Source organism: Salvelinus fontinalis, chromosome 11, assembly GCF_029448725.1.
Source record: "Salvelinus fontinalis isolate EN_2023a chromosome 11, ASM2944872v1, whole genome shotgun sequence".
In the NCBI taxonomy this organism is placed as follows: Eukaryota; Metazoa; Chordata; class Actinopteri; order Salmoniformes; family Salmonidae; genus Salvelinus; species Salvelinus fontinalis.
Window position 1 is genome coordinate 54,683,743 of NC_074675.1, and position 24,608 is coordinate 54,708,350.

The 24,608-nt window shown below is 45.7% G+C and overlaps 1 protein-coding gene across 1 annotated transcript; it reads left to right on the forward strand.

The window, feature by feature from the left end:
* Positions 1-2,681: 2,681 nt before the first annotated feature.
* On the forward strand, positions 2,682-21,372 carry LOC129865955 (procollagen C-endopeptidase enhancer 2-like). Its single transcript, XM_055939058.1, has 9 exons — positions 2,682-2,853; positions 9,090-9,198; positions 15,320-15,578; positions 15,866-15,990; positions 17,262-17,398; positions 18,038-18,687; positions 18,812-18,892; positions 19,648-19,818; positions 20,900-21,372. Exons 1-9 carry the CDS (start codon positions 2,759-2,761, stop codon positions 21,028-21,030), a joined length of 1,758 nt encoding a protein of 585 aa, XP_055795033.1. The 5' UTR covers positions 2,682-2,758; the 3' UTR covers positions 21,031-21,372.
* The last annotated feature ends 3,236 nt before the right edge of the window (positions 21,373-24,608 follow it).

Below are 24,608 nucleotides of genomic sequence, written 5' to 3' on the forward strand. Positions count from 1 at the left end.
GCGACCCAGTTGTTCATTCTAAATGTTCTGTATCTATGGACGCGACCCAGTCGTTCATTCTAAATGTTCTGTATCTATGGACGCGACCCAGTCATTCATTCTAAATGTTCTGTATCTATGGACGCGACCCAGTTGTTCATTCTAAATGTTCTGTATCTATGGACGCGACCCAGTCGTTCATTCTAAATGTTCTGTATCTATGGACGCGACCCAGTCATTCGTTCTAAATGTTCCATTTCCAAGCTGGAAGGCGATGTTCTTATCCCTTGCTTGCTAGCTAGCCAACTCCGGCTAATTTACAGTCACGTCAAAAAGTGCAGCCAGAATAACAGCAACGTTTAAGCTGTTTTCGAGTGACATTTATTTGGATAAATCCATAACAATTTCCTCTCCTAATGAGCTCGCTGAAGAGTCTGTCCAGAGTCTGAGTAAGATGAGTTTGTGGAGGCTGCAGTTTGTATACTAACCACTCTCTTCATATTCTACATTCAATGTGGTTTCTGCCCAGTGGCCACCACAGCTTAAAAAAGACCAAGGAATGCCTGCGTTGTGGTTCTGCTGTTATTGACGCGAACACACAAACACTCACACGCACACACACACACACCAGACAAGGATGGTGAAGGGAGGACGGCTCATAATAATGTCTGGAAAGGAGGAAATTAAATGGCATCAAATGGCCTGGAAGCTATGTGTTTCATGTATTTAATACCATACCACTCCAGCCATTACCACGAGGCGGTCCTCCCCGTTTAAGATGCCCACACACAGACACACACAAAAAGATAACTAATGTAAAATAGTCTGTCTTTAAAATGTATATGGTATGAATAAACTGGAAGAAGAAGCCCAAGTATTGTTGTTCATTAGTTTACTCCAATTAGGGGAGGGGTGGTAGGGTTAGGAGACAATACTGAAGTAGAGAGAAAAGTACATATAGGGGATTGGAAATGATGCAGACAATTACTTTGATGGAACCCACAATCTATCTGCAATATAAAAACTGGATCTACCCCCTTTAAAAACAGAACTCTAACACACTCCAAACACAATGGTGATGGTGATGATCACACAGTGGGTCGCAATGACAGGGATTTCCATGCCAAAGCCTGGTCAGAGTTTTAAATACCTACACAAAGGGTGCACATGTTGACACTATACGTTTAGGCAGATCATATGGGAGTCATTTCTTTTCCTTCAAATCTATTTCAAGCCTATCTATTTTCATATCCACACATCAACTACTTTTAGACGAAATGCAGTTTTAACTACCAGTTTCATGAAATGGAAGGATTCTCGGCCCTATCTTTTTGACCAGAGTGCCCTCGGGTTGCCAATAAAAACAGGTCTCCTACCATCATATCCCCAAATAATCCTCAATGACATTGGCTCTCGCTCTGTAGAAATAAATGGTGTGTGTGGTTCAAGCAGGTTAGAGTTACAGTTAGTTAGAGCTAGAGTAGAGTTAGAGCTAGAATTAGAGTTAGAGTTAGAGTTAGAGTTAGAGTTAGAGCTAGAGTTAGAGCTAGAGTTAGAGCTAGAGCTAGAGTTAGAGCTAGAGCTAGAGTTAGAGCTAGAGCTAGAGTTAGAGCTAGAGTTAGAGTTAGAGCTAGAGTTAGAGTTAGAGTTAGAGCTAGAGCTAGAGCTAGAGTTAGAGCTAGAGTTAGAGTTAGAGCTAGAGTTAGAGTTAGAGTTAGAGTTAGAGCTAGAGTTAAAGTTAGAGCTAGAGTTAGAGTTAGAGTTAGAGTTAGAGTTACAGTTAGAGCTAGAGCTAGAGTTAGAGTTAGAGTTAGAGTTACAGTTAGAGCTAGAGCTAGAGTTAGAGCTAGAGTTAGAGTTAGAGCTAGAGTTAGAGTTAGAGTTAGAGTTAGAGCTAGAGTTAAAGTTAGAGCTAGAGTTAGAGTTAGAGTTAGAGTTAGAGCTAGAGTTAGAGTTAGAGTTAGAGTTAGAGCTAGAGTTAGAGTTAGAGTTAGAGTTAGAGCTAGAGTTAAAGTTAGAGCTAGAGTTAGAGTTAGAGTTAGAGTTAGAGTTAGAGCTAGAGCTAGAGTTAGAGCTAGAGTTAGAGTTAGAGCTAGAGTTAGAGTTAGAGTTAGAGTTAGAGCTAGAGTTAAAGTTAGAGCTAGAGTTAGAGTTAGAGTTAGAGTTAGAGCTAGAGTTAGAGTTAGAGTTAAAGTTAGAGCTAGAGTTAGAGTTACAGTTAGAGTTACAGTTAGAGCTAGAGCTAGAGCTAGAGTTACAGTTAGAGCTAGAGTTAGAGCTAGAGCTAGAGCTAGAGTTAGTTGCTGTGGCTGTAGGAGTAGTGAAGCAGTCCTTCGTTATATACATCTACAGTAACACTGGAATTCTGTCTGTGACACACACACACACACCTTATATTCCAATATATTTCATTTGTTATATTTCACCTGTTTTCCAACAATACAATACTCATATGTTTACATGTAGGTTATTTGTTCACTTGTCACATGACACCCCAGCCACACGACCAAATAAAACATGGCATCCCCATCTGGGACATATTAAACTCTCCTTCTCTCGCCCCTCTCGTTCCTCCCCTCGTTCCTCCCCTCCTCGTACCCATGCCTTCTGTATCCCTCTCTCACTCCCCTTTCTACATCCCCCTCTCTCTCAATCCTCCTCTCTTTCTACATCCTCTACTCTGCCTCTCCCTCCCTCTTTCCCTCCTTTCTGTCTTCCTCTACTCGCCCTCTCTCTCTGGTCTGTTCCCTCTCTTGGTCTGTGTGGGCATTAGAGCAGGATGCAGGGCAGGGTGTGTGTGTGGACTGTGTCTGTCCTCCTGTCGATGACACTGGGATGGACCCAGGCTCAAAGCCAGACCACTAATTTTACCAGGTGAGTCAGAAAAAAAGGTGTGTGCGTTCACTTGAGGGTGCATTTGTGTGTTTAAAGAATGTGTGTGTGTTAGTGTCAACGTGTCTTTGGTCAGTGTGTACCCAGTGTGCATGTGTGTGTTTGTGTCAATGTTTCATGTGTGTGCATATTAACACATGTGTAGATGTGAACACAGTAAACCAGTTGGCTTGCCTGTTTGTCTGTAAGCATTTGCATTTTTAATCTGTTCCTGTCTCTCTGCACTGTTTTAATCTGTTCCTGTCTCTCTGCCCTGTTGTAATCTGTTCCTGTCTCTCTGCACTGTTTTAATCTGTTCCTGTCTCTCTGCACTGTTTTAATCTGTTCCTGTCTCTCTGCACTGTTTTAATCTGTTCCTGTCTCTCTGCACTGTTTTAATCTGTTCCTGTCTCTCTGCACTGTTTTAATCTGTTCCTGTCTCTCTGCACTGTTTTAATCTGTTCCTGTCTCTCTGCACTGTTTTAATCTGTTCCTGTCTCTCTGCACTGTTGTAATCTGTTCCTGTCTCTCTGCCCTGTTTTAATCTGTTCCTGTCTCTCTGCACTGTTTTAATCTGTTTCTGTCTCTCTGCACTGTTGTAATCTGTTCCTGTCTCTCTGCCCTGTTTTAATCTGTTCCTGTCTCTCTGCACTGTTTTAATCTGTTCCTGTCTCTCTGCACTGTTTTAATCTGTTCCTGTCTCTCTGCACTGTTTTAATCTGTTCCTGTCTCTCTGCACTGTTTTAATCTGTTTCTGTCTCTCTGCACTGTTGTAATCTGTTCCTGTCTCTCTGCCCTGTTGTAATCTGTTCCTGTCTCTCTGCACTGTTTTCACATGTTCCTGTCTCTCTGCACTGCTTTAATCTGTTCCTGTCTCTCTGCCCTGTTTTAATCTGTTCCTGTCTCTCTGCACTGTTTTAATCTGTTCCTGTCTCTCTGCACTGTTTTAATCTGTTCCTGTCTCTCTGCACTGTTTTAATCTGTTCCTGTCTCTCTGCACTCTCTCTGCACTGTTGTTTTCCCCTAAAACTCAATTCTTTCCGCTAGTGTAGTTAGAAATAGCCTGTAGGCGGTTAGGCAGGACCCACAGGAGAATATGATGTGGTTAGTATGGAGACTAGCTAGCCCTGCTCTGTGGTTAGTATGGAGACTAGCTAGCCCTGCTCTGTCTGTGGCACCCTGTTTCATAGTGCACCACGTTTAATCAGATCCCTTTCAGCCTCAACGGCCCAGATGGGAACTATGGGATTTTGGATCTTTATCATCAGAACTTTTGACTCTCCTCAGAATTTGTGACGGCCGCGTCTCGCTACCCGCTTCACTAAAACCACCACACGAGATACAGAGCCGTGGAAAGTTAGCGCAGGTTTGACAAAGCAGATATTTGTGTGCTGTTTTATTTAGCTTGGCACGTTAGAAGAGGAGGGACCAGACCACTTGAGATATTTAGGACGTTGGACCACGCAGTGTGGCTTTTCCGGCACTACTTTAAACACAAAGCAACCCTGTCAGGACCTGGAAGTGGAACATGGTTGGAGAAGGGAGCGGGTCAGGGAGGGAAACTTTCTACAACACGACATCTCTGAACTATAAGCTGAGCCATGGGGGGGGTTGTGATAAAAAAGTGTTGACCGTGGATATGATACAGCACAGTATGTTGGAACACACTGATGCCTTTTACCAACAGACCAGAACCATTACAGTTGTTTGAATTAAATATTCATGTCGAATAAGCCTGAGGGCTTGCTGTAAAATATATCACCTGTGTGTGTGTGTGTGTGTGTGTGTGTGTGTGTGTGTGTGTGTGTGTGTGTGTGTGTGTGTGTGTGTGTGTGTGTGTGTGTGTGTGTGTGTGTGTGTGTGTGTGTGTGTGTGTGTGTGTGTGTGTGTGTGTGTGTGTGTGTGTGTGTGTGTATAACAGGCTATGTGTAGTGCCGATTGGTTTCAGTTTTTCAAAAGTGCCACGGTTTGCCTGTGGCCCCATGCCAAAGTAAAGTGTGCATTGTGTGTGGTGACAATTTTCTGATGTGGCACCGCTTTAACACGAGTGTGTGTGTTGACCAGTTGGCGGGCATCTTCTCGGACATCTTCAACCTGTCCCAGTCCCAGGTTGTAGTCCCCACCTGCTTTAAGGAGACCACCATCATCCCAGTGCCCAAGAAACACAAGGTGACCCCGTCGTGCTCACCCCGGACATCATGAAGCGCTTCGAGAGGCTGGACAAGATCCACATCAGGGCCAGCATACCAGACACTGGACCCACTCCAATTAGTCTACCACTCCAACAGATCCACTGAGTCCATTTCCATCGCTATTCACACGGCCGCTACACATCTGGACAAGAGGAACACCTATGTCAGAATGCTGTTCATTGACTACAGTTCAGCATTCAACGCTATTGTCCCCCTCCAAGCTCGACACCAAGCTCAGAGCCCTGGGTCTGGACACCAAGCTCAGTGCCCTGGGTCTGGACACCAAGCTCAGAGCCCTGCGTCTGGACACCAAGCTCAGAGTCCTGGGTCTGGACACCAAGCTCAGAGTCCTGGGTCTGGACACCAAGCTCAGAGCCCTGGGTCTGGACACCAAGCTCAGAGTCCTGCGTCTGGACACCAAGCTCAGAGCCCTGCGTCTGGACACCAAGCTCAGAGTCCTGGGTCTGGACACCAAGCTCAGAGTCCTGGGTCTGGACACCAAGCTCAGAGTCCTGCGTCTGGACACCAAGCTCAGAGCCCTGGGTCTGGACACCAATCTCAGAGCCCTGCGTCTGGACACCAAGCTCAGAGCCCTGCGTCTGGACACCAAGCTCAGAGCCCTGCGTCTGGACACCAAGCTCAGAGTCCTGCGTCTGGACACCAAGCTCAGAGCCCTGCGTCTGGACACCAAGCTCAGAGCCCTGCGTCTGGACACCAAGCTCAGAGTCCTGGGTCTGGACACCAAGCTCAGAGCCCTGGGTCTGGACACCAAGCTCAGAGTCCTGCGTCTGGACACCAAGCTCAGAGCCCTGCGTCTGGACACCAAGCTCAGAGTCCTGCGTCTGGACACCAAGCTCAGAGCCCTGCGTCTGGACACCAAGCTCAGAGCCCTGCGTCTGGACAACAAGCTCAGAGCCCTGCGTCTGAACACTACCCTCTGCAACTGGACTTCCTGGAATTCCAGACGGGCAGACCACAGTCTGTGAGGATCGGCAACAACACCTCCTCCACACTGACTCTCAACACAAACACAGGAGTCCCCCCCCCAGGGATGTTTCCTCAGCCGTCTGCTGTACTCCCTGTTTACCCACGACTGTGTGGCTTTGCACGACACCAGCCCTATCATCTAGTTTGCTGATGACACCACGGTTGTTAGGCCTGATAACAGACAACGACAAGTCAGCATATAGGGAGGGGGATTTTAAGTGCCTCTGAGTCCACATCACCTATGACTTGACATGGACCAACAACACCACCCACTGTTGTCAAGAGGGCACAACAGCACTTCCTGCCACGAGCTGTTCTCTTCCTTACCGTCGGGTCGATGGTATCGGAGCAAGAGGTCTGATACCAACAGGCTCAGAGACAGTTTCTATCTACAAAGCCATCAGACTGCTGAACACTTGAACTGGACTGACCACCTGCACTGACTCTCTGCACCTTAGCACACATGCACCAACACACACACAAACACACACACACACCCACATACGCACACGCACACGCACACACTGCTACTACCAGACTCTTATTATACTGCTCAGTTTATACACTGTCTCCATCCCCCTTCCTCTATACACGTTTAAATATTACACGACAAATAGTACCTTCCTCTATTATCCTGATGCTAAAATGTTTATTCTATTCTACTGAGCCATTTACTTTATGTTGGTATTCTTATCTTGTATTATTTCTTGTTGTTGTTGTATTGTCGAGAAGGAACCTGCAAGCTATCATTTTGTTGGATGATGTATACCATACATACAAATAACAAAACTTTAAACGTGCGTATATGTGTGTGTTTATGCTTGACTGTGCTATAAAAACCCTATGTGAGTTCTCCCCAACATACATATTATCCGTGTCTACAGGATTGGGCCTACCTTTATAAAACCCCTCCCCTATGTGAGTTCTCCCCAACATACATATTATCCGTGTCTACAGGATTGGGCCTACCTTTATAAAAACCCTCCCCTATGTGAGTTCTCCCCAACATACATATTATCCGTGTCTACAGGATTGGGCCTACCTTTATAAAACCCCTCCCCTATGTGAGTTCTCCCCAACATACATATTATCCGTGTCTACTGCCCAGGATTGGACCTACCTTTATAAAACCCCTCCCCTATGTGAGTTCTCAGAGAACAGAGTGGGTCTGTGTTGCTGGTGGTTTCAGTGTGTTTAGAGAGGGGTTCTGCCCCCAGAATGTTGATGCTTAAAGGAGTTACCTTAGTAGCAAGGTTCCTGTGACGTCTGAAACCGTTTTCTACAGAATTATAAAACATGCCATGAATCGGTTCATTTTTCCTCACAGAAAAGAGAAATAATATAATGGATCTCTCTCTCAAATTCAATTCAAGTGAAATACACTGCTCAAAAAAATAAAGGGAACACTTAAACAACACAATGTAACTCCAAGTCAATCACACTTCTGTGAAATCAAACTGTCCACTTAGGAAGCAACACTGATTGACAATAAATTTCACATTCTGTTGTGCAAATGGAATAGACAAAAGGTGGAAATTATAGGCAATTAGCAAGACACCCCCAAAAAAGGAATGATTCTGCAGGTGGTGATCACAGACCACTTCTCAGTTCCTATGCTTCCTGGCTGATGTTTTGGTCACTTTTGAATGCTGGCGGTGCTCTCACTCTAGTGGTAGCATGAGACGGAGTCTACAACCCACACAAGTGGCTCAGGTAGTGCAGTTCATCCAGGATGGCACATCAATGCGAGCTGTGGCAAAAAGGTTTGCTGTGTCTGTCAGCGTAGTGTCCAGAGCATGCAGGCGCTACCAGGAGACAGGCCAGTACATCAGGAGACGTGGAGGAGGCCGTAGGAGGGCAACAACCCAGCAGCAGGACCGCTACCTCCGCCTTTGTGCAAGGAGGTGCACTGCCAGCGCCCTGCAAAATGACCTCCAGCAGGCCTCTCTCTCTCTCTCTCTCTCTCTCTCTCTCTCTCCCTCTCTCATCCCCCCTCTCTCTCTCTCTCTCTCCCTCTCTCATCCCCCCTCTCTCTCTCTCTCTCTCTCTCTCTCTCTCCTCTCCTCTCTCTCTCTCCTCTCTCTCTCTCTCTCTCTCTCTCTCTCTCTCTCTCTCTCTCTCCTCTCTCTCTCTCTCTCTCTCTCTCTCTCTCTCTCTCTCTCTCTCCTCTCTCTCTCTCTCTCTCTCTCTCTCTCTCTCTCTCTCTCTCTCTCTCTCTCTCTCTCTCTCTCTCTCTCTCTCTCTCTCTCTCTCAATTCAAGGGGCTTTATTGGCATGGGAAACATATGTTAACATTGCCAAAAGCAAGTGAAGTAGATAATATACAAAAGTGAAATAAACAATTAAAATGAACAGTATACATTACACTCATAGAAGTTCCAAAATAATAAAGACATTACAATGTCATATTATGCATATATACAGTGCTGTAATGATGTACAAATGGTTGAAGTACAAAAGGGAAAATAAACATTAATATGGGTTGAACTTACAATGGTGTTTGTTCTTCACTGGTTGCCCTTTTCTTGTGATAACAGGTCACAAATCTGCCTATGGCGACCTTTCTCAATAGCAAGGCTATTCTCACTGAGTTTGTTCATAGTCAAAGCTTTCCTTAAGTTTGGGTCAGTCAAAGTGGTCAGGTATTCTGCCACTGTGTAATCTCTGTTTAGGGCCAAATAGCATTCTAGTTTGCTCAGTTTTTTTGTTGTCTTTCCAATGTGTCAAGTAATTATTTTTTTGTTTTCTTATAATTTGGTTGGGTCTAATTGTATTGCTGTCCTGGGGCTCTGTGGGGTCTGTTTGTGTTTGTGAACAGAGCCCCAGGACCAGATTGCTTAGGGGACTCTTCTCCAGATTAATCTCTCTGTAGGTGATGACTTTGTTATGGAAGATTTGGGAATCACTTCCTTTTAGGTGGTTGTAGAATTTAACGTCTCTCTCTCTCTGTCTCCTCCCACACACGCTCACTCTCTCTCTCTCTCCCTTTCTCTCTCTCTCTGTCTCTCTGTTTCTCTCACTCCCTCTCTCTCTCTCTCCCTCATGCTCCCTCTCTCTCAGGCCTATCTTCCACTGTGGGGGTCACTTGGTGACTGAATCAGGCTTTGTGGGCAGTGAGGGATTCCCCAGCCACTACAAACCCAACCGCAAATGCACCTGGTACATCACTGTGAGTACCCAACAGAATATATACCACGACACCATATAACACCAGAGGTACTACTCAAACCGTCCAGCTGCACCCTAGCTGTAATAACAGTACCTTTAACCTCTCTACTGAACAGGTTTCACCTCTCTACTGAACAGGTTTCACCTCTCTACTGAACAGGTTTCACCTCTCTACTGAACAGGTTTCACCTCTCTACTGAACAGGTTTCACCTCTCTACTGAACAGGTTTAACCTCTCTACTGAACAGGTTTCACCTCTCTACTGAACAGGTTTCACCTCTCTACTGAACAGGTTTCACCTCTCTACTGAACAGGTTTCACCTCTCTACTGAACAGGTTTAACCTCTCTACTGAACAGGTTTCACCTCTCTACTGTTAGAAAGCCGGATCAACTCAGAATACCCAAGAGTGAAAAAAAATGTTTTTGAAAACGCAATTAAGGGAATTTACTGGAATGATCTCTTGTCCTATACAGATGTGGAAGCTAATAGTCAAGTTTTTCTATCACAATCCAGACTACAATAAATGGCTTCCTAAAGAAAATCTAATCCAAACCTGGCCTAAAGAGCACTCTTCCTTGGTTAAATGGAGAAATCTGGAAATTTATGAAAGAATGAGATTATGCTCTAAAAACAGCCATAAAATCTAAATTAGAGCATGACAGATGTAGGTTTACCATGTTGAGAAATAAGGAGATGAAAGAAATCAGACAGGCCAAGGTAAACTTTTTTATTAACATAACTGGTGAAGCAAAGGGAAATTCTAACTTGATCTGGGAGAATCTAAAAAAGTGAACAGGGAAAGACCATAGTAACACTACAAAAAGACTAGAAATCATGGTGAATAACAATCTCACACAGGATTCAGTCGTAATAGCATTAGCCTTCAATTCCTACTTTATTGACTCTGTCAGGGCACTGACACAGAACCCCTCCACCGGTTTCTTGTGCTCAGTGGTAGTGAATGACGCTCAACCTGTCTTCATCTTAAGGGAGGTTTCTGAGTTAGAAGTGAACAAGGTGATTAGCTCACTAAAGAACTCTAAAGCCAAAGATGTGTTTGGGCTGGACTCTACCTTTCGTAAAAACTACAAAGAGTCACTCATTGGCCCCATTACTAAGGTCGCCAACACATCTATTGGTCTGAGGGTGTTTCCAAGGGTCTGTAAGTCAGCCATAGTAACGGCCATCTTTAAATCGGGTGACCATGCTGACGGTTGTTGAAAAGTGTGTAGCAGAACAGCTGATTGCCCACCTCAACAACAGCCCCTTCACATTACACTCCATGCAGTTTGGGTTCAGAGCGAAACACTCCACAGAAACGGCCAACTGCTTTCTTCTGGAAAATGTGAAGTCCAAGATGGACAAAGGGGGCATTGTTGGAGCTGTGTTTCTGGACCTAAGGAAGGCTTTTGATACTGTTAACCATGAGATTCTCATCACAAAATTGCCCAAGTTCAACTTTTCCCCCAATGCCTTGAGATGGATGAAATCATACCTTGAAGGCAGAACTCAGTGTGTCAGAGTGAGCAATGAGCTGTCGCCCACTCTCAGCTATGATGTGGGCGTGCCCCAAGGGTCAATACTGGGGCCCCTCCTGTTCTGCCTGTACATTAATGATCTGCCTTCTGTCTGTACTGGGTCTGAAGTTCAAATGTATGCAGATGATACAGTGATATATGTGCATGCAAAGAGCAAACAACAAGCTGCACAAGAACTCACTACTGTAATGGTCCAGGTTACAAAGTGACTCAGTGACTCACTACTGTAATGGTCCAGGTTACAAAGTGACTCAGTGACTCACTACTGTAATGGTCCAGGTTACAAAGTGGCTCACTACTGTAATGGTCCAGGTTACAAAGTGGCTCACTACTGTAATGGTCCAGGTTACAAAGTGGCTCACTACTGTAATGGTCCAGGTTACAAAGTGGCTCACTACTGTAATGGTCCAGGTTACAAAGTGGCTCACTACTGTAATGGTCCAGGTTACAAAGTGGCTCACTACTGTAATGGTCCAGGTTACAAAGTGGCTCAGTGACTCACTACTGTAATTGTCCAGGTTACAAAGTGGCTCAGTGACTCACTACTGTAATGGTCCAGGTTACAAAGTGGCTCAGTGACTCACTACTGTAATGGTCCAAGTTACAAAGTGGCTCACTACTGTAATGGTCCAGGTTACAAAGTGGCTCAGTGACTCACTACTGTAATGGTCCAGGTTAAACAGTGGCTCAGTGACTCACTACTGTAATGGTCCAGGTTACAAAGTGGCTCAGTGACTCACTACTGTAATGGTCCAGGTTACAAAGTGGCTCAGTGACTCACTACTGTAATGGTCCAGGTTACAAAGTGGCTCAGTGACTCACTACTGTAATGGTCCAGGTTACAAAGTGGCTCAGTGACTCACTACTGTAATGGTCCAGGTTACAAAGTGGCTAAGTGACTCACTACTGTAATGGTCCAGGTTACAAAGTGGCTCAGTGACTCACTACTGTAATGGTCCAGGTTACAAAGTGGCTCACTACTGTAATGGTCCAGGTTACAAAGTGGCTCAGTGACTCATCTTTGCATCTTAATGTGAAAAAACAGTCTTTATGTTCTTCACAAAGAGGACAACTGATGCTACTGAGCCAGATGTCTGTGTGTCAGGGGAGAAGCTCCAGCTGGTATCTGATGCTACTGAGCCAGATGTCTGTGTGTCAGGGGAGAAGCTCCAGGTGGTATCTGATGTTACTGAGCCAGATGTCTGTGTTTCAGGGGAGAAGCTCCAGCTGGTATCTGATGTTACTGAGCCAGATGTCTGTGTTTCAGGGGAGAAGCTCCAGCTGGTATCTGATGTTACTGAGCCAGATGTCTATGTGTCAGGGGAGAAGCTCCAGCTGGTATCTGATGCTACTGAGCCAGATGTCTGTGTGTCAGGGGAGAAGCTCCAGCTGGTATCTGATGCTACTGAGCCAGATGTCTGTGTGTCAGGGGAGAAGCTCCAGCTGGTATCTGATGCTACTGAGCCAGATGTCTATGTGTCAGGGGAGAAGCTCCAGCTGGTATCTGATGCTACTGAGCCAGATGTCTATGTGTCAGGGGAGAAGCTCCAGGTGGTATCTGAAGCTACTGAGCCAGGTGTCTATGTGTCAGGGGAGAAGCTCCAGCTGGTATCTGATGCTACTGAGCCAGATGTCTATGTGTCAGGGGAGAAGCTCCAGATGTCTATGTGTCAGGGGAGAAGCTCCAGGTGGTATCTGATGCTACTGAGCCAGATGTCTGTGTGTCAGGGGAGAAGCTCCAGATGTCTATGTGTCAGGGGAGAAGCTCCAGGTGGTATCTGATGCTACTGAGCCAGATGTCTATGTGTCAGGGGAGAAGCTCCAGATGTCTATGTGTCAGGGGAGAAGCTCCAGGTGGTATCTGATGCTACTGAGCCAGATGTCTATGTGTCAGGGGAGAAGCTCCAGATGTCTGTGTGTCAGGGCAGAAGCTCCAGCTGGTATCTGATGCTACTGAGCCAGATGTCTTTGTGTCAGGGGAGAAGCTCCAGCTGGTATCTGATGCTACTGAGCCAGATGTCTGTGTGTCAGGGGAGAAGCTCCAGCTGGTATCTGATGCTACTGAGCCAGATGTCTATGTGTCAGGGGAGAAGCTCCAGGTGGTATCTGATGCTACTGAGCCAGATGTCTATGTGTCAGGGGAGAAGCTCCAGGTGGTATCTGATGCTACTGAGCCAGATGTCTATGTGTCAGGGCAGAAGCTCCAGCTGGTATCTGATGCTACTGAGCCAGATGTCTACGTGTCAGGGGAGAAGCTCCAGGTGGTATCTGATGTTACTGAGCCAGATGTCTATGTGTCAGGGGAGAAGCTCCAGCTGGTATCTGATGCTACTGAGCCAGATGTCTGTGTGTCAGGGGAGAAGCTCCAGGTGGTATCTGATGCTACTGAGCCAGATGTCTGTGTGTCAGGGGAGAAGCTCCAGCTGGTATCTGATGCTACTGAGCCAGATGTCTATGTGTCAGGGGAGAAGCTCCAGCTGGTATCTGATGCTACTGAGCCAGATGTCTGTGTGTCAGGGGAGAAGCTCCAGGTGGTATCTGATTTTAAGTGCCTTGGAATCATACTTGATTCCAACCTCTCTTTTAAAAAGCAGGTGAAAAGGTAATTCAAATAACCAAATTCAACCTAGCTAATTTCCGATTTATACGAAATTGTTTGACTACAGAGGTAGCAAAACTGTACTTCAAATCTATGATACTCCCCCACTTAACATACTGCTTGACTAGTTGGGCCCAATCTTGCTGTACCACATTAAAACCCATTCAGTATGTCTACAAACAGGCTCTCAAAGTGATTGATAGAACGCCCAATAGCCATCATCACTGTTACATCCTCAGAAAGCATGAGCTCTTGAGTTGGGAAAATCTTGTGCAATACACCGACGCATGTCTTGTATTCAAGATCCTAAATGGCTTGGCTCCCCCTCCACTCAGTATTTTGTTACACAGAAAACCCAAACATATTGCAGCAGATCCACAAGCTCTGCCATGAGAGGTGACTGTATAGTTCCCTTTTAAGGAAAAGCACCTTTAGTAAATCCGCTTTTTCTGTGAGAGCTTCCCATGTCTGGAATACACTGCCATCAGACACACATAACTGCACCACATATCACACTTTCACAAAAAACATGAAGACCTGGCTAAAGGTCAATCAGATTTGTGAACATAATCCCTAGCTGTGTATTTCCGCATTCCATGTTGTCTGTAGCTTGTGAGGTGTGGAAACACTTTGTTGCTTTTATGAATTTTGTCTTGTTGCTTTTTGTTCTATGTTTCTCTGTCTGCATGCTACGTGTTACTTGTTCTATGTTGCTCTGTCTGCATGCTACGTGTTACTTGTTCTATGTTTCTCTGTCTGCATGCTACGTGTTACTTGTTCTATGTTGCTCTGTCTGCATGCTACGTGTAACTTCTTCTATGTTGCTCTGTCTGCATGCTACGTGTTACTTGTTCTATGTTGCTCTGTCTGCATGCTACGTGTTACTTGTTCTATGTTTCTCTGTCTGCATGCTACGTGTTACTTGTTCTATGTTGCTCTGTCTGCATGCTACGTGTTACTTGTTCTATGTTGCTCTGTCTGCATGCTACGTGTTACTTGTTCTATGTTGCTCTGTCTGCATGCTACGTGTTACTTGTTCTATGTTGCTCTGTCTGCATGCTACGTGTTACTTGTTCTATGTTGCTCTGTCTGCATGCTACGTATTACTTGTTCTATGTTGCTCTGTCTGCATGCTACGTGTTACTTGTTCTATGTTTCTCTGTCTGCATGCTACGTGTTACTTGTTCTATGTTGCTCTGTCTGCATGCTACGTGTTACTTGTTCTATGTTGCTCTGTCTGCATGCTACGTGTTACTTGTTCTGTGTTACTCTGTCTGCATGCTACGTGTTACTTGTTCTATGTTTCTCTGTCTGCATGCTACGTGTTACTTGTTCTATGTTGCTCTGTCTGCATGCTACGTATTACTTGTTCTATGTTGCTCTGTCTGCATGCTACCTGTCACTTGTTCTATGTTGCTCTGTCTGCATGCTACGTGTTACTTGTTCTATGTTGCTCTGTCTGCATGCTACGTATTACTTGTTCTATGTTGCTCTGTCTGCATGCTACGTGTTACTTGTTCTGTGTTACTCTGTCTGCATGCTACGTGTTACTTGTTCTATGTTGCTCTGTCTGCATGCTACGTGTTACTTGTTCTATATTTCTCTGTCTGCATGCTACGTGTTACTTGTTCTATGTTGCTCTGTCTGCATGCTACGTGTTACTTGTTCTATGTTTCTCTGTCTGCATGCTACGTGTTACTTGTTCTATGTTTCTCTGTCTGCACGATACGTCTTGCTTGTTCTATGTTGCTCTGCATGTGCTCACTGCTCATTGATTGTCTGTATTGTAATTGTAATTGTTTTTAATAACCTGCCCAGGGACTGCGGTTGTAAATTAGCCGGCTGGCTAAAACCGGCACTTTTACTGAAACGTTGATTAATGTTCACTGTCCCTGTAAAAATAAAAATAAACTCAAACCAATAAAATGGTATAAAATAACCTCTGACATTTAGCCCCTCACATCTACATCCCATAATACCCAGGTCCCCGAGGGCCACGTCGTCATGCTCTCCTTCCGCATGTTTGACCTGGAGGCCGACCCCACCTGTCGCTATGACTACCTGGACGTGTACAACGGCCACTTGCACACGATGCAGAAGCTGGGGAGGTTCTGCGGGACGTTCCGACCCGGGGCTCTCATCTCTACCTCCAACACCATGATGCTGGAGATGGTGTCTGATAGTAGTACAGGAGGACGGGGGTTTGCGGCTCACTACCAAGGAGGGAAACCACACATGGACGGTGAGATGTGATTATTGATACTATGGTCTCATAGACAGTGAAATGTGATTATTGATACTATGGTCTCATAGACAGTGAGAAGTGATTATTGATACCGTAGTTTCATGCTCTTCAGTCTATCTCTATTTATAGTGTCCGTCTCTCTCTCTCTCTTTCTGTCACTCTGTCTCTCTCTCTTCTCTCTTCTCTCTCTGTCTCTCTCTGTCTCTCTCTCTGTCTCTGTCTCTCTGTGTCTCTCTCTCTCTCTGTCTCTCTCTGTCTCTCTCTCTGTGTCTGTCTCTCCTCAGAGAATCAGTTCTGTGGGGGTAGACTAACGAAGGCTCAGGGCTCAGTCAAGACACCCAACTGGCCCAACTCAGATTACCCAGCAGGCATCAGCTGCTCCTGGCACATCTCCGTGGAGCCCAGCAATGTCAGGGCTCAACCAATCCTGACACAGCATCAGCAGCACACCTCCACCAATCACAACACAGCATCAGTAGCACACCTCCACCAATCACAACACAGCATCAGCAGCACACCTCCACCAATCACAACACAGCATCACACCTCCACCAATCACAACACAGCATCAGTAGCACACCTCCACCAATCACAACACAGCATCAGCAGCACACCTCCACCAATCACAACACAGCATCACACCTCCACCAATCACAACACAGCATCAGTAGCACACCTCCACCAATCACAACACAGCATCAGCAGCATATCATTTCATCTTATTTGAGGTTCTGAAAGACACTTAACGGCCATCGTTAGAGACGGCTCTGGAAGCTTAAGTTACGGGAGTAGATCCGTGTGTGTGTGTGTGTGTGTGTGTGTGTGTGTGTGTGTGTGTGTGTGTGTGTGTGTGTGTGTGTGTGTGTGTGTGTGTGTGTGTGTGTGTGTGTGTGTGTGTCTCCCCCCTGACTGCGGTCCTGTGACGTGTGCAAATGAAAGGCTTCATTGAAGGAGTAGGGCGTGTACATGTTTGCCGAGGCAGAGGGAGAGAGAGAGGCAGAGAGAGAGAGACAGAGAGAGAGAGACAGACAGAGAGAGAGAGAGAGAGAGGCAGAGAGAGAGAGAGACAGAGCGAGAGAGAGACAGAGAGAGAAAGAGAGAGGCAGAGAGAGAGAGAGAGAGAGAGACAGAGAGAGAGAGAGAGGCAGAGAGAGAGAGAGAGGCAGAGAGAGGGAGAGAGAGAGGCAGAGAGAGAGAGAGACAGAGCGAGAGAGAGACAGAGAGAGAAAGAGAGAGGCAGAGAGAGAGAGAGAGAGAGAGACAGAGAGAGAGATGCCAATAAAGCCCCTTGAATTGAATTTGAATTGAGAGAGAGAGGCAGAGAGAGAGAGAGGCAGAGAGAGAGACAGAGAGAGAGAAGGTAAATGCCCCTCTGTATTCTAAAGCTCCTTTCACTCTACATTACAGTGCAAGAATTATGAATAACAAGAAAGCAACTACAGTGACACATAACTAAAACGTATCATGACCTTAGAGTTCTGAGCTCATATCTGTCAAAAGATGATTCTGAGATAAATGGCTTTGAAGTTCCAACACACATTGGTTTGAATGGTGTGATCATTTTCCATCTTGTGTAACTTAACATGATTTGGGTTATGTAAGGATGGTTCATGTTCTCTGCGTGGTTCTGTCATCTTGTGAAAGTCCGTTGTGACATTGTGATTGGTTGTGTTTTCCTAGGTGATCGAGGTCAAGTTTGTGAAGTTGGATATAGAGGCTGACACGTACTGTCGCTATGACTACGTGGCATTCTTTAATGGGGGTGAGAGGGACGACTCGCGGCGCATCGGGAAGTACTGTGGTGACAGGGTACCAGGGTCAGAAAATGTTCTTATGATGTTACTGAAATGTTTATCAAATGTTGTTACATTTTCACTTAGATTTGTAAAACTTTTCACTAGTATCAAAAGGATTTTTCAAAATCTACCACGGCTCTCTCTCATCACTCTCATTCCCTTCGCTATTCTCTCTTCCTCTCCTCTCTCTTTCCCCTCCTCTTCCTCCTCTCTTTTTCCCTTCTCTTCCTCTTCCCCTCTTCTTCCTCTCCTCCCATCATCTTCCTCTCTCTTTCCCCTCCTCTTCCCCTCTCTTCCTCTCCCTTTCCCATCCTCTTCCTCCTCTCTTTCTCCTCTTCCTCTCTCTCTTTCCCTTCCTCTGCCTCTCCTCCTCTCTCTTCCTCATCCTCTCTCTCTTCTCCTTCTCTTCCTCTCCTCCCCTCATCTCCCTCTCCTCTCTCTGCCTCTCCTCCTCTTTCTTCCCCCTCCTCTTCCTCATCCTCTCTCTCTTCTCCTTCTCTTCCTCTCCTCATCTTCCTCTCCTCTTTCTTCCTCTCCTCCCCTCTCTCTCCCCTCCTCTTCCTCTCCTCCTCTTCCTGTCCTTTCTCTTTCCCCTCCTCTTCCTCTCCTCTCTCTTTCCCCTCCTCTTCCTCTCCTCCATTCCCTCCACCCCTCTTACAGGACCCTAGTGACCAATGGGAACGAGCTCCTGGTGCAATTTGTGTCTGACCTCAGTGTGACCTCCAACGGCTTCATGGCTCACTACTCCAGCGTGCCCCGGGGTTCCCGGACGCCCTCCTCCGGGGAAGACAACGTCCATGGGTCTCGGGTCACCGCAACACCCCAGAAACCAACCTCCAAGCTGACCAAACCAGCCCGGAACACTCCTAAACCCAAGCCAGCCATCAGGGCCAAGCCCACCCCAAAACCAGCCGTCAGACCTGGGGTAAGGATACCAGTGAAGCCTCCACCACGTAAGCCTACAGCCAAGCCCGGAGTCAGACCCATACCTACCCCTAAACCTGGTACCAAGGCTAAACCAACCCCTAAACCTGGTACCAAGGCTAAACCAACCCCTAAACCTGGTACCAAGGCTAAACCAACCCCTAAACCAGGTACCAAGGCTAAACCAACCCCTAAACCTGGTACCAAGGTGAAATCCAAGCCCACACCAAAACCAGGGGCCAAAATAGTGAAACCAATTAAGAAACCCTTCTCTAAGCCTGGAGCCAAGCCCACACCTGAACCAGGGACTAAGCCTAAAACCACAGCCAAGCGTGGACCGAGCCGGACTAAGACCGTGACTAAGAAACCTGCCGTGAGCAAGAAACGTGAGTTACAGTCTGATGAGGGAACAACCGTTTGATACTACACTGTGATTGTTACTGCTGCTTTTCAGACATTTTGTTTTGAAATAACTGTGTGTGTGTGTGTGTGTGTGTGTGTGTTTTGTAGCCCTACCGATGAATCAGCTGTGTACCGTGGCTTGTAAGAGGACAGGAACACTCCAATCCAACTTCTGCCCTAATGATTTCGGTGAGTCACACCCTCTACCCCTCTTCGTACGGTCTATCTTTTTGGTTCTCCCTGTCTTCCCTAATGATTTCATTCCTCCCTCTCTCTCTCTCTCTCTCTCCCTGTTTCTCTCTCTCTCGCTCCGTGTCTCTCTCTCCCTCTATCTCACATGTTCGTTGGCATGGTTTGAAGTTGCTATCTTGGTTGTCATAGCTACAGTATTTGTGCTAGTAGATTGGTATGTGATCTGCATGGGCACAGTTTAGTGGTAGACAGGAAGAAGACACAGCACTTAGAACAATTATTCTAAATGACTCAAAACAAGGTCCTGTGGGGAAATCTTTCTCTCTCTCTCCCTCTTTCTCTCTCCCTCTCACTCTCTCCCTGTCTCTCTCTCCCCCTCTCTCTCTCCCTCCCTGTCTCTCTCTCCCTCCCTGTCTCTCTCTCCCTCCCTGTCTCTCTCCCTCCCTGTCTCTCTCTCCTCCCTGTCTCTCTCTCCCTCCCTGTCTCTCTCTCACTCCCTGTCTCTCTCTCACTCTGCCATTCTCAGATTTTAACAAACACCAAATAATACCCATAGGAAAATGTTTGTCACAAGCCTTGATATGACAATAATATCTTAATCCCCAGAGAAGGAAGTGGGATGAGTGAGTCAGAATGTACAAACCACCGGAATAGAATCCTGGTGTCCTGTTTCAACCCCTCCCACTCGGTATCTTACTCCATCACCCCCCCACCCCACCCCTCCCTCTCCTATCCTCTCTCCCAACTCCCAGTGATCACAGGGAAGGTGACATCCTTGGTCCCAGGCCCTAGAGGCAGTGTGACTGTGGATGTGTCTCTCATCAAGTCCTATAAGAGTGGCCACATGGCCATCATCAAATCAGGACCAGCCATGTCCGTCAAACTCACCTCCAACTGCAGGAATTGCCCCAGCCTACGCAAAGGTATGTACTGTCTCACATACACTGACTATACCAAACATTAGGAACACCTTCCTAATATTGAGTTGCACCCCATCCCCCCCAGTCCCCCATCCTTTTTGCCCTCAGAACAGTCTCAGTTCATCGGGGCATGGACTATACAAGGTGTCGAAAGCGTTCCACAGGGATGCTGGCCCATGTTGACTCTAATGCTTCCCACAGTTGTGTCAAGTTGGCTGGATGGCCATTGGGTGGTGGACCATTCTTGATACACACAGGAAACTGTTGAGGGTGATAAACCCAGCAGTGTTGCAGTTCTTGACACAAAGTGGTGCGCCTGGCACCTACTACCAGACCCTGTTCAAAGACACTTATTAAATATTTTGTCTTGCCCATTCACCCTCTGAATGGCACACATACACAATCCATGTGTCAATTGTCTTGAGGCTTTAAAATCCTTCTTTAACCTGTCTCCTCACCTTCATCTACACTGAATTAAGTGGATTTAACAGGTGACATCAATGAGGGATCATAGCTTTCACCTGGATTCACCTGGTCAGTCTCTGTCATGGAAAGAACAGGTGTTCATAATGTTTTGTACACTCAGTGTACATCTGACACACACACACACACACACACACACACACACACACACACACACACACACACACACACACACAACTGAGTAGAACATTAGCTTATTCCTGTAACTGTCTGGCATATTTGGTGGATGGACTAATTCAGGGTTTCTCAAACTCGGTCCCGGGGCCCCACCTGGGTGCACGTTCCGGTTTTTGTCCTAGCTGATTCAAATAATCAAAGCTTGATGATCAGTTGGTTATTTGAATAAGCTGTGTAGTTCTAGGGGGGGTCCCAGGACCAAGTTTGGGAAACCATGGACTAATTGACTGATTAGTAAATTGGTTAATTCATTAATTTGTTCATTCTTTCATTCATCTACCCATCCATCCATTCAGTTATTAATTCCTTAATTCATTAATCTATCAATCAATTCATTAATTTATTAATCTATCTATCAATCAATTTATTTATTTATTAATTGATTCATTCATTCATCTATCCATGAATTTATTCATTCATTCAGGAGCGAACTACGTGCTGATGGGCAAGGTGGATGTGCAGGGGCGCGGCCTTCTCAACCCCTCCAGCTTCGCTCTCCTGTACAAGGCGGTCCACGCCAAAGCACTGGCCAATCTCGCCCGCCAATCATGCTGATCTTACAGCCCCAGTTCACCAATCACAGAGTGGGAAACCTGCCATTCCTCCGACTGTACCACTACCAAACAACAACTACACAACAACTGTCCAAATATGAAAATATGAAAAACGAATTCTAAACGAGCGAATCAAAATGATTCAAAATGAGGACCGACGACCAAAGATGGTTTCCGTAAGTTTAGGGGTACGGGGCTAACCATTACGTACAGTGTTGAAAATCTTTTTATGTTGTCGTATTGCTATTTCGTATTTTTATAAACTCAGATATACTTCTTTGTATTTGTATGTAAATTGTGATATTTCTGTGAATAAAGGATGTATATCGCAAAGGTTAGATTATTTTGTGTGTTACGTCAAAGTTTAATTTTCTTAAACTAAAACATCGGTAAACGCCTATGCCTCATCATCAGCTGCAGCACTTTCCCCATCAGGTAGCCTAGTGGTTAGAGCGTTGGGTTAGTATCTGAAAGGTTGCTGGGTCGAATCTCCCCGAGAAAGACAAGGTAAAAAAATCTGGCGTTCTGCCATTCGGAAGACACATTTCGGTTGAATACATTCAGTTGACTAGGTATCTCCCCTTTCCCCATCTGGTCTCAATGAATATGGACATACTCGGCTAATTACAAATCAATGGCTGCACCTGGTGGTAGTTTGTGGTTAAGCAATCACATCTAATGTGGTTCAGATATGAACTCAGAATAAAAGGTACTGATTTGAACTTGCCTTTATTTTTGTTATGATTATATTAGAAAATCGAATTTTATATTTACTTTTATAATTAATATCAACTGTATATTATCAACAAGGGAAACAGCAGTGTCCTATTTTGGGATGAGTCTATTTCTTCCTATGGTCTGTATCAATCTTAAACTCTGTTCATCAGAATGATCACATATTATAAAGAGTTACATAAGAGTTACATAATGGCCTTGACAAGTCACCTGTGGTCACCTTCAGGACAAGATGTGTAGTCATGGTGACACATGGCTCAGAGACGGTTTGTGTCGCCACCTGGTGGTCTATTGAAGTATTACGCTTTCTCTCGCCTGTATTTCTATCTCTGCTGCTTTCAGACCATCTGCCTCTGTCTCTCCTCCTTCTCACTCTCTCACAGTGACTCACTGGCTAAGCAAGGGAAGGTGACACTGCTGAAGGGAGGGAGGGAGTGCACACAAAGAGAGCTTGAACTGCTGCCAACTCTCCTCTGTTGTACCCGTCTCTCTCTCTCTCTCCTCCATCGCTCTTCTTCATCTGCCCATCTCCTATTTCAGTGATCTGTTGAACACTGGGAGTTACAGGGCATATAGAGAGACGGGGGGAGAGAAAGAGAGGAATGGAAAGAGTCGGTGTGGGGGTGGAGAATTCTGTGTGTGTGTGTGTGTGTGTGTGTGTGTGTGTGTGTGTGTGTGTGTGTGTGTGTGTGTGTGTGTGTGTGTGTGTGTGTGTGTGTGTGTGTGTGTGTGTGTGTGTGTGATAACCATGTAATGGCCAGCTGCTCCTGCTCCTCCACACAGCAGAAAAAACTGACACACACACACACACACACACAGCACTGACACAGCAGTAAACACTGAAACACGCACGCACGCACACACACATACACAGCACTGACACAGCAGAAAACACTAAACACTGAAACACACACACACACACACACACAAACACACGGAAGAGAGCACAGCTTGGCACACTCTGTCTACAGGATAGCAGCAGCATTCAGGGCCTTTCGAAACTATTCAGACCCCTTTACTTTTCCAACATTTTTGTTACGTTACAGCTTTAAACTAAATTTGATTAAATCGTTTTCCCCCTCATCAATCTACACACAATACTCCATTATGACAAAGAAAAACTGTTATTTTTTTTATTTAGCTCATTTATAAAACCTAAAAACTGAAATATCACATTTCCATAAATATTCAGGCCCTTTACTCAGTACTTTGTTGAAGCGCCTTTTGCAGCAATTACAGCATCGAGTCTTCTTGGGTATGACGCTACAAGCTTGGCACACCTGTATTTGGGGAATTTCTCACATTCTTCTCTGCAGATCCTCTCAAGCTCTCTCAGGTTGGATTGGCAGCGTTGCTGCACAGCTATTTTCAGGTCTCTCCAGAGATGTTCGATCAGGTTCAAGTCCGGGCTCTGGCTGGGTCACTCACGGACATTCAGAGACTTGTCCCGAAGCCACTCGGGCGTTATCTTGGCTGTGTGCTTAGGGTCGTTGTCCTGTTGGAAGGTGAACCTTCACCCTGGTCTGAAGCCTTAATTGCTCTGCCTTAGGTTTTCATTAAGGATCTCTCTGTACTTTACTCTGTTCATCTTTCCCTCGATCCTGACTAGTCTCCCAGTCCCTGCCTCTGAAAAACATCCCCACAGCATGATGCTGCCACCACCATGCTTCACCGTAGGGATGGTGCCAGGTTTCCTCCAGATGAGACGCTTGACGTTCAGGCCAAAGAGTTCAATCTTGGTTTCATCAGACCAGAGAATCTTGTTTCTCGTGGTCTGAGAGTCCTCTAGGTGCCTTTTGGCAAACTCCAAGCGGGCTGTCATGTGTCTTTTACTGAGGAGTGGCTTCCATCTGGCCACTCTACCATAAAGGCCTGATTGGTGGAGTGCTGCAGAGATGGTTGTCTGTCTGGAAGTATTTCCACAGAGGAAATATATTTTCACCATCGGGTTAATGGTCACCTCCCTGACCAAGGCCATTCTCCCCTGATTGCTCAGTTTGGCCGGGCGGCCAGCTCTAGGAAGAGTCTTGTTGGTTCCAAACTTCTTCCATTTAAGAATGATGGAGGCCACTGTGTTTTTGGGGACCTTCAATTATGCAGAAATTGTTTGGTACCCTTCCCCAGATCTTCTATAGACAGGTGTGTGCCTTTCCAAATCATGTCCAATAAATTGAATTTACCACAGGTGGACTCCGATCAAGTTGTAGAAACATCTCCAGATGATCCATGGAAACAGGATGCACCTGAGATTAATGTTAAGTCTCATAGAAAAGGGTCTGAATACTTATGTAAATAAGCTATATTTCTGTTTTTTTATTTTGAATACATTTGCAAAAATTTCAAAAAATATATTTTGGATTTGTCATTATGGGGTATTGTGTGTAGATAGATGAGGGGGGGAAAAAACGATTTAATCAATTTTAGAATAAGTCTGTATGCACTGTACGTGTTCTCCAAACCCATTTGCAAACATTTGAATCTTGGATTATTCAAATTTATTCAAAGAAGAGCTATGCTACCTCAACACACCTGTGCTGTAACGACAAGACAGGAAACAGACAAGACAGGAAACAGACAAGACAGGAAACAGACAAGACAGGAAACAGACAAGACAGGAAACAGACAAGACAGGAAACAGACAAGACAGGAAACAGACAAGACAGGAAACAGACAAGACAGGAAACAGACAAGACAGGAAACAGACAAGACAGGAAACAGACAAGACAGGAAACAGACAAGACAGGAAACAGACAAGACGGGAAACAGACAAGACAGGAAACAGACAAGACAGGAAACAGACAAGACAGGAAACAGATGTACACAACAAGGCTGAGTACTCCTAGA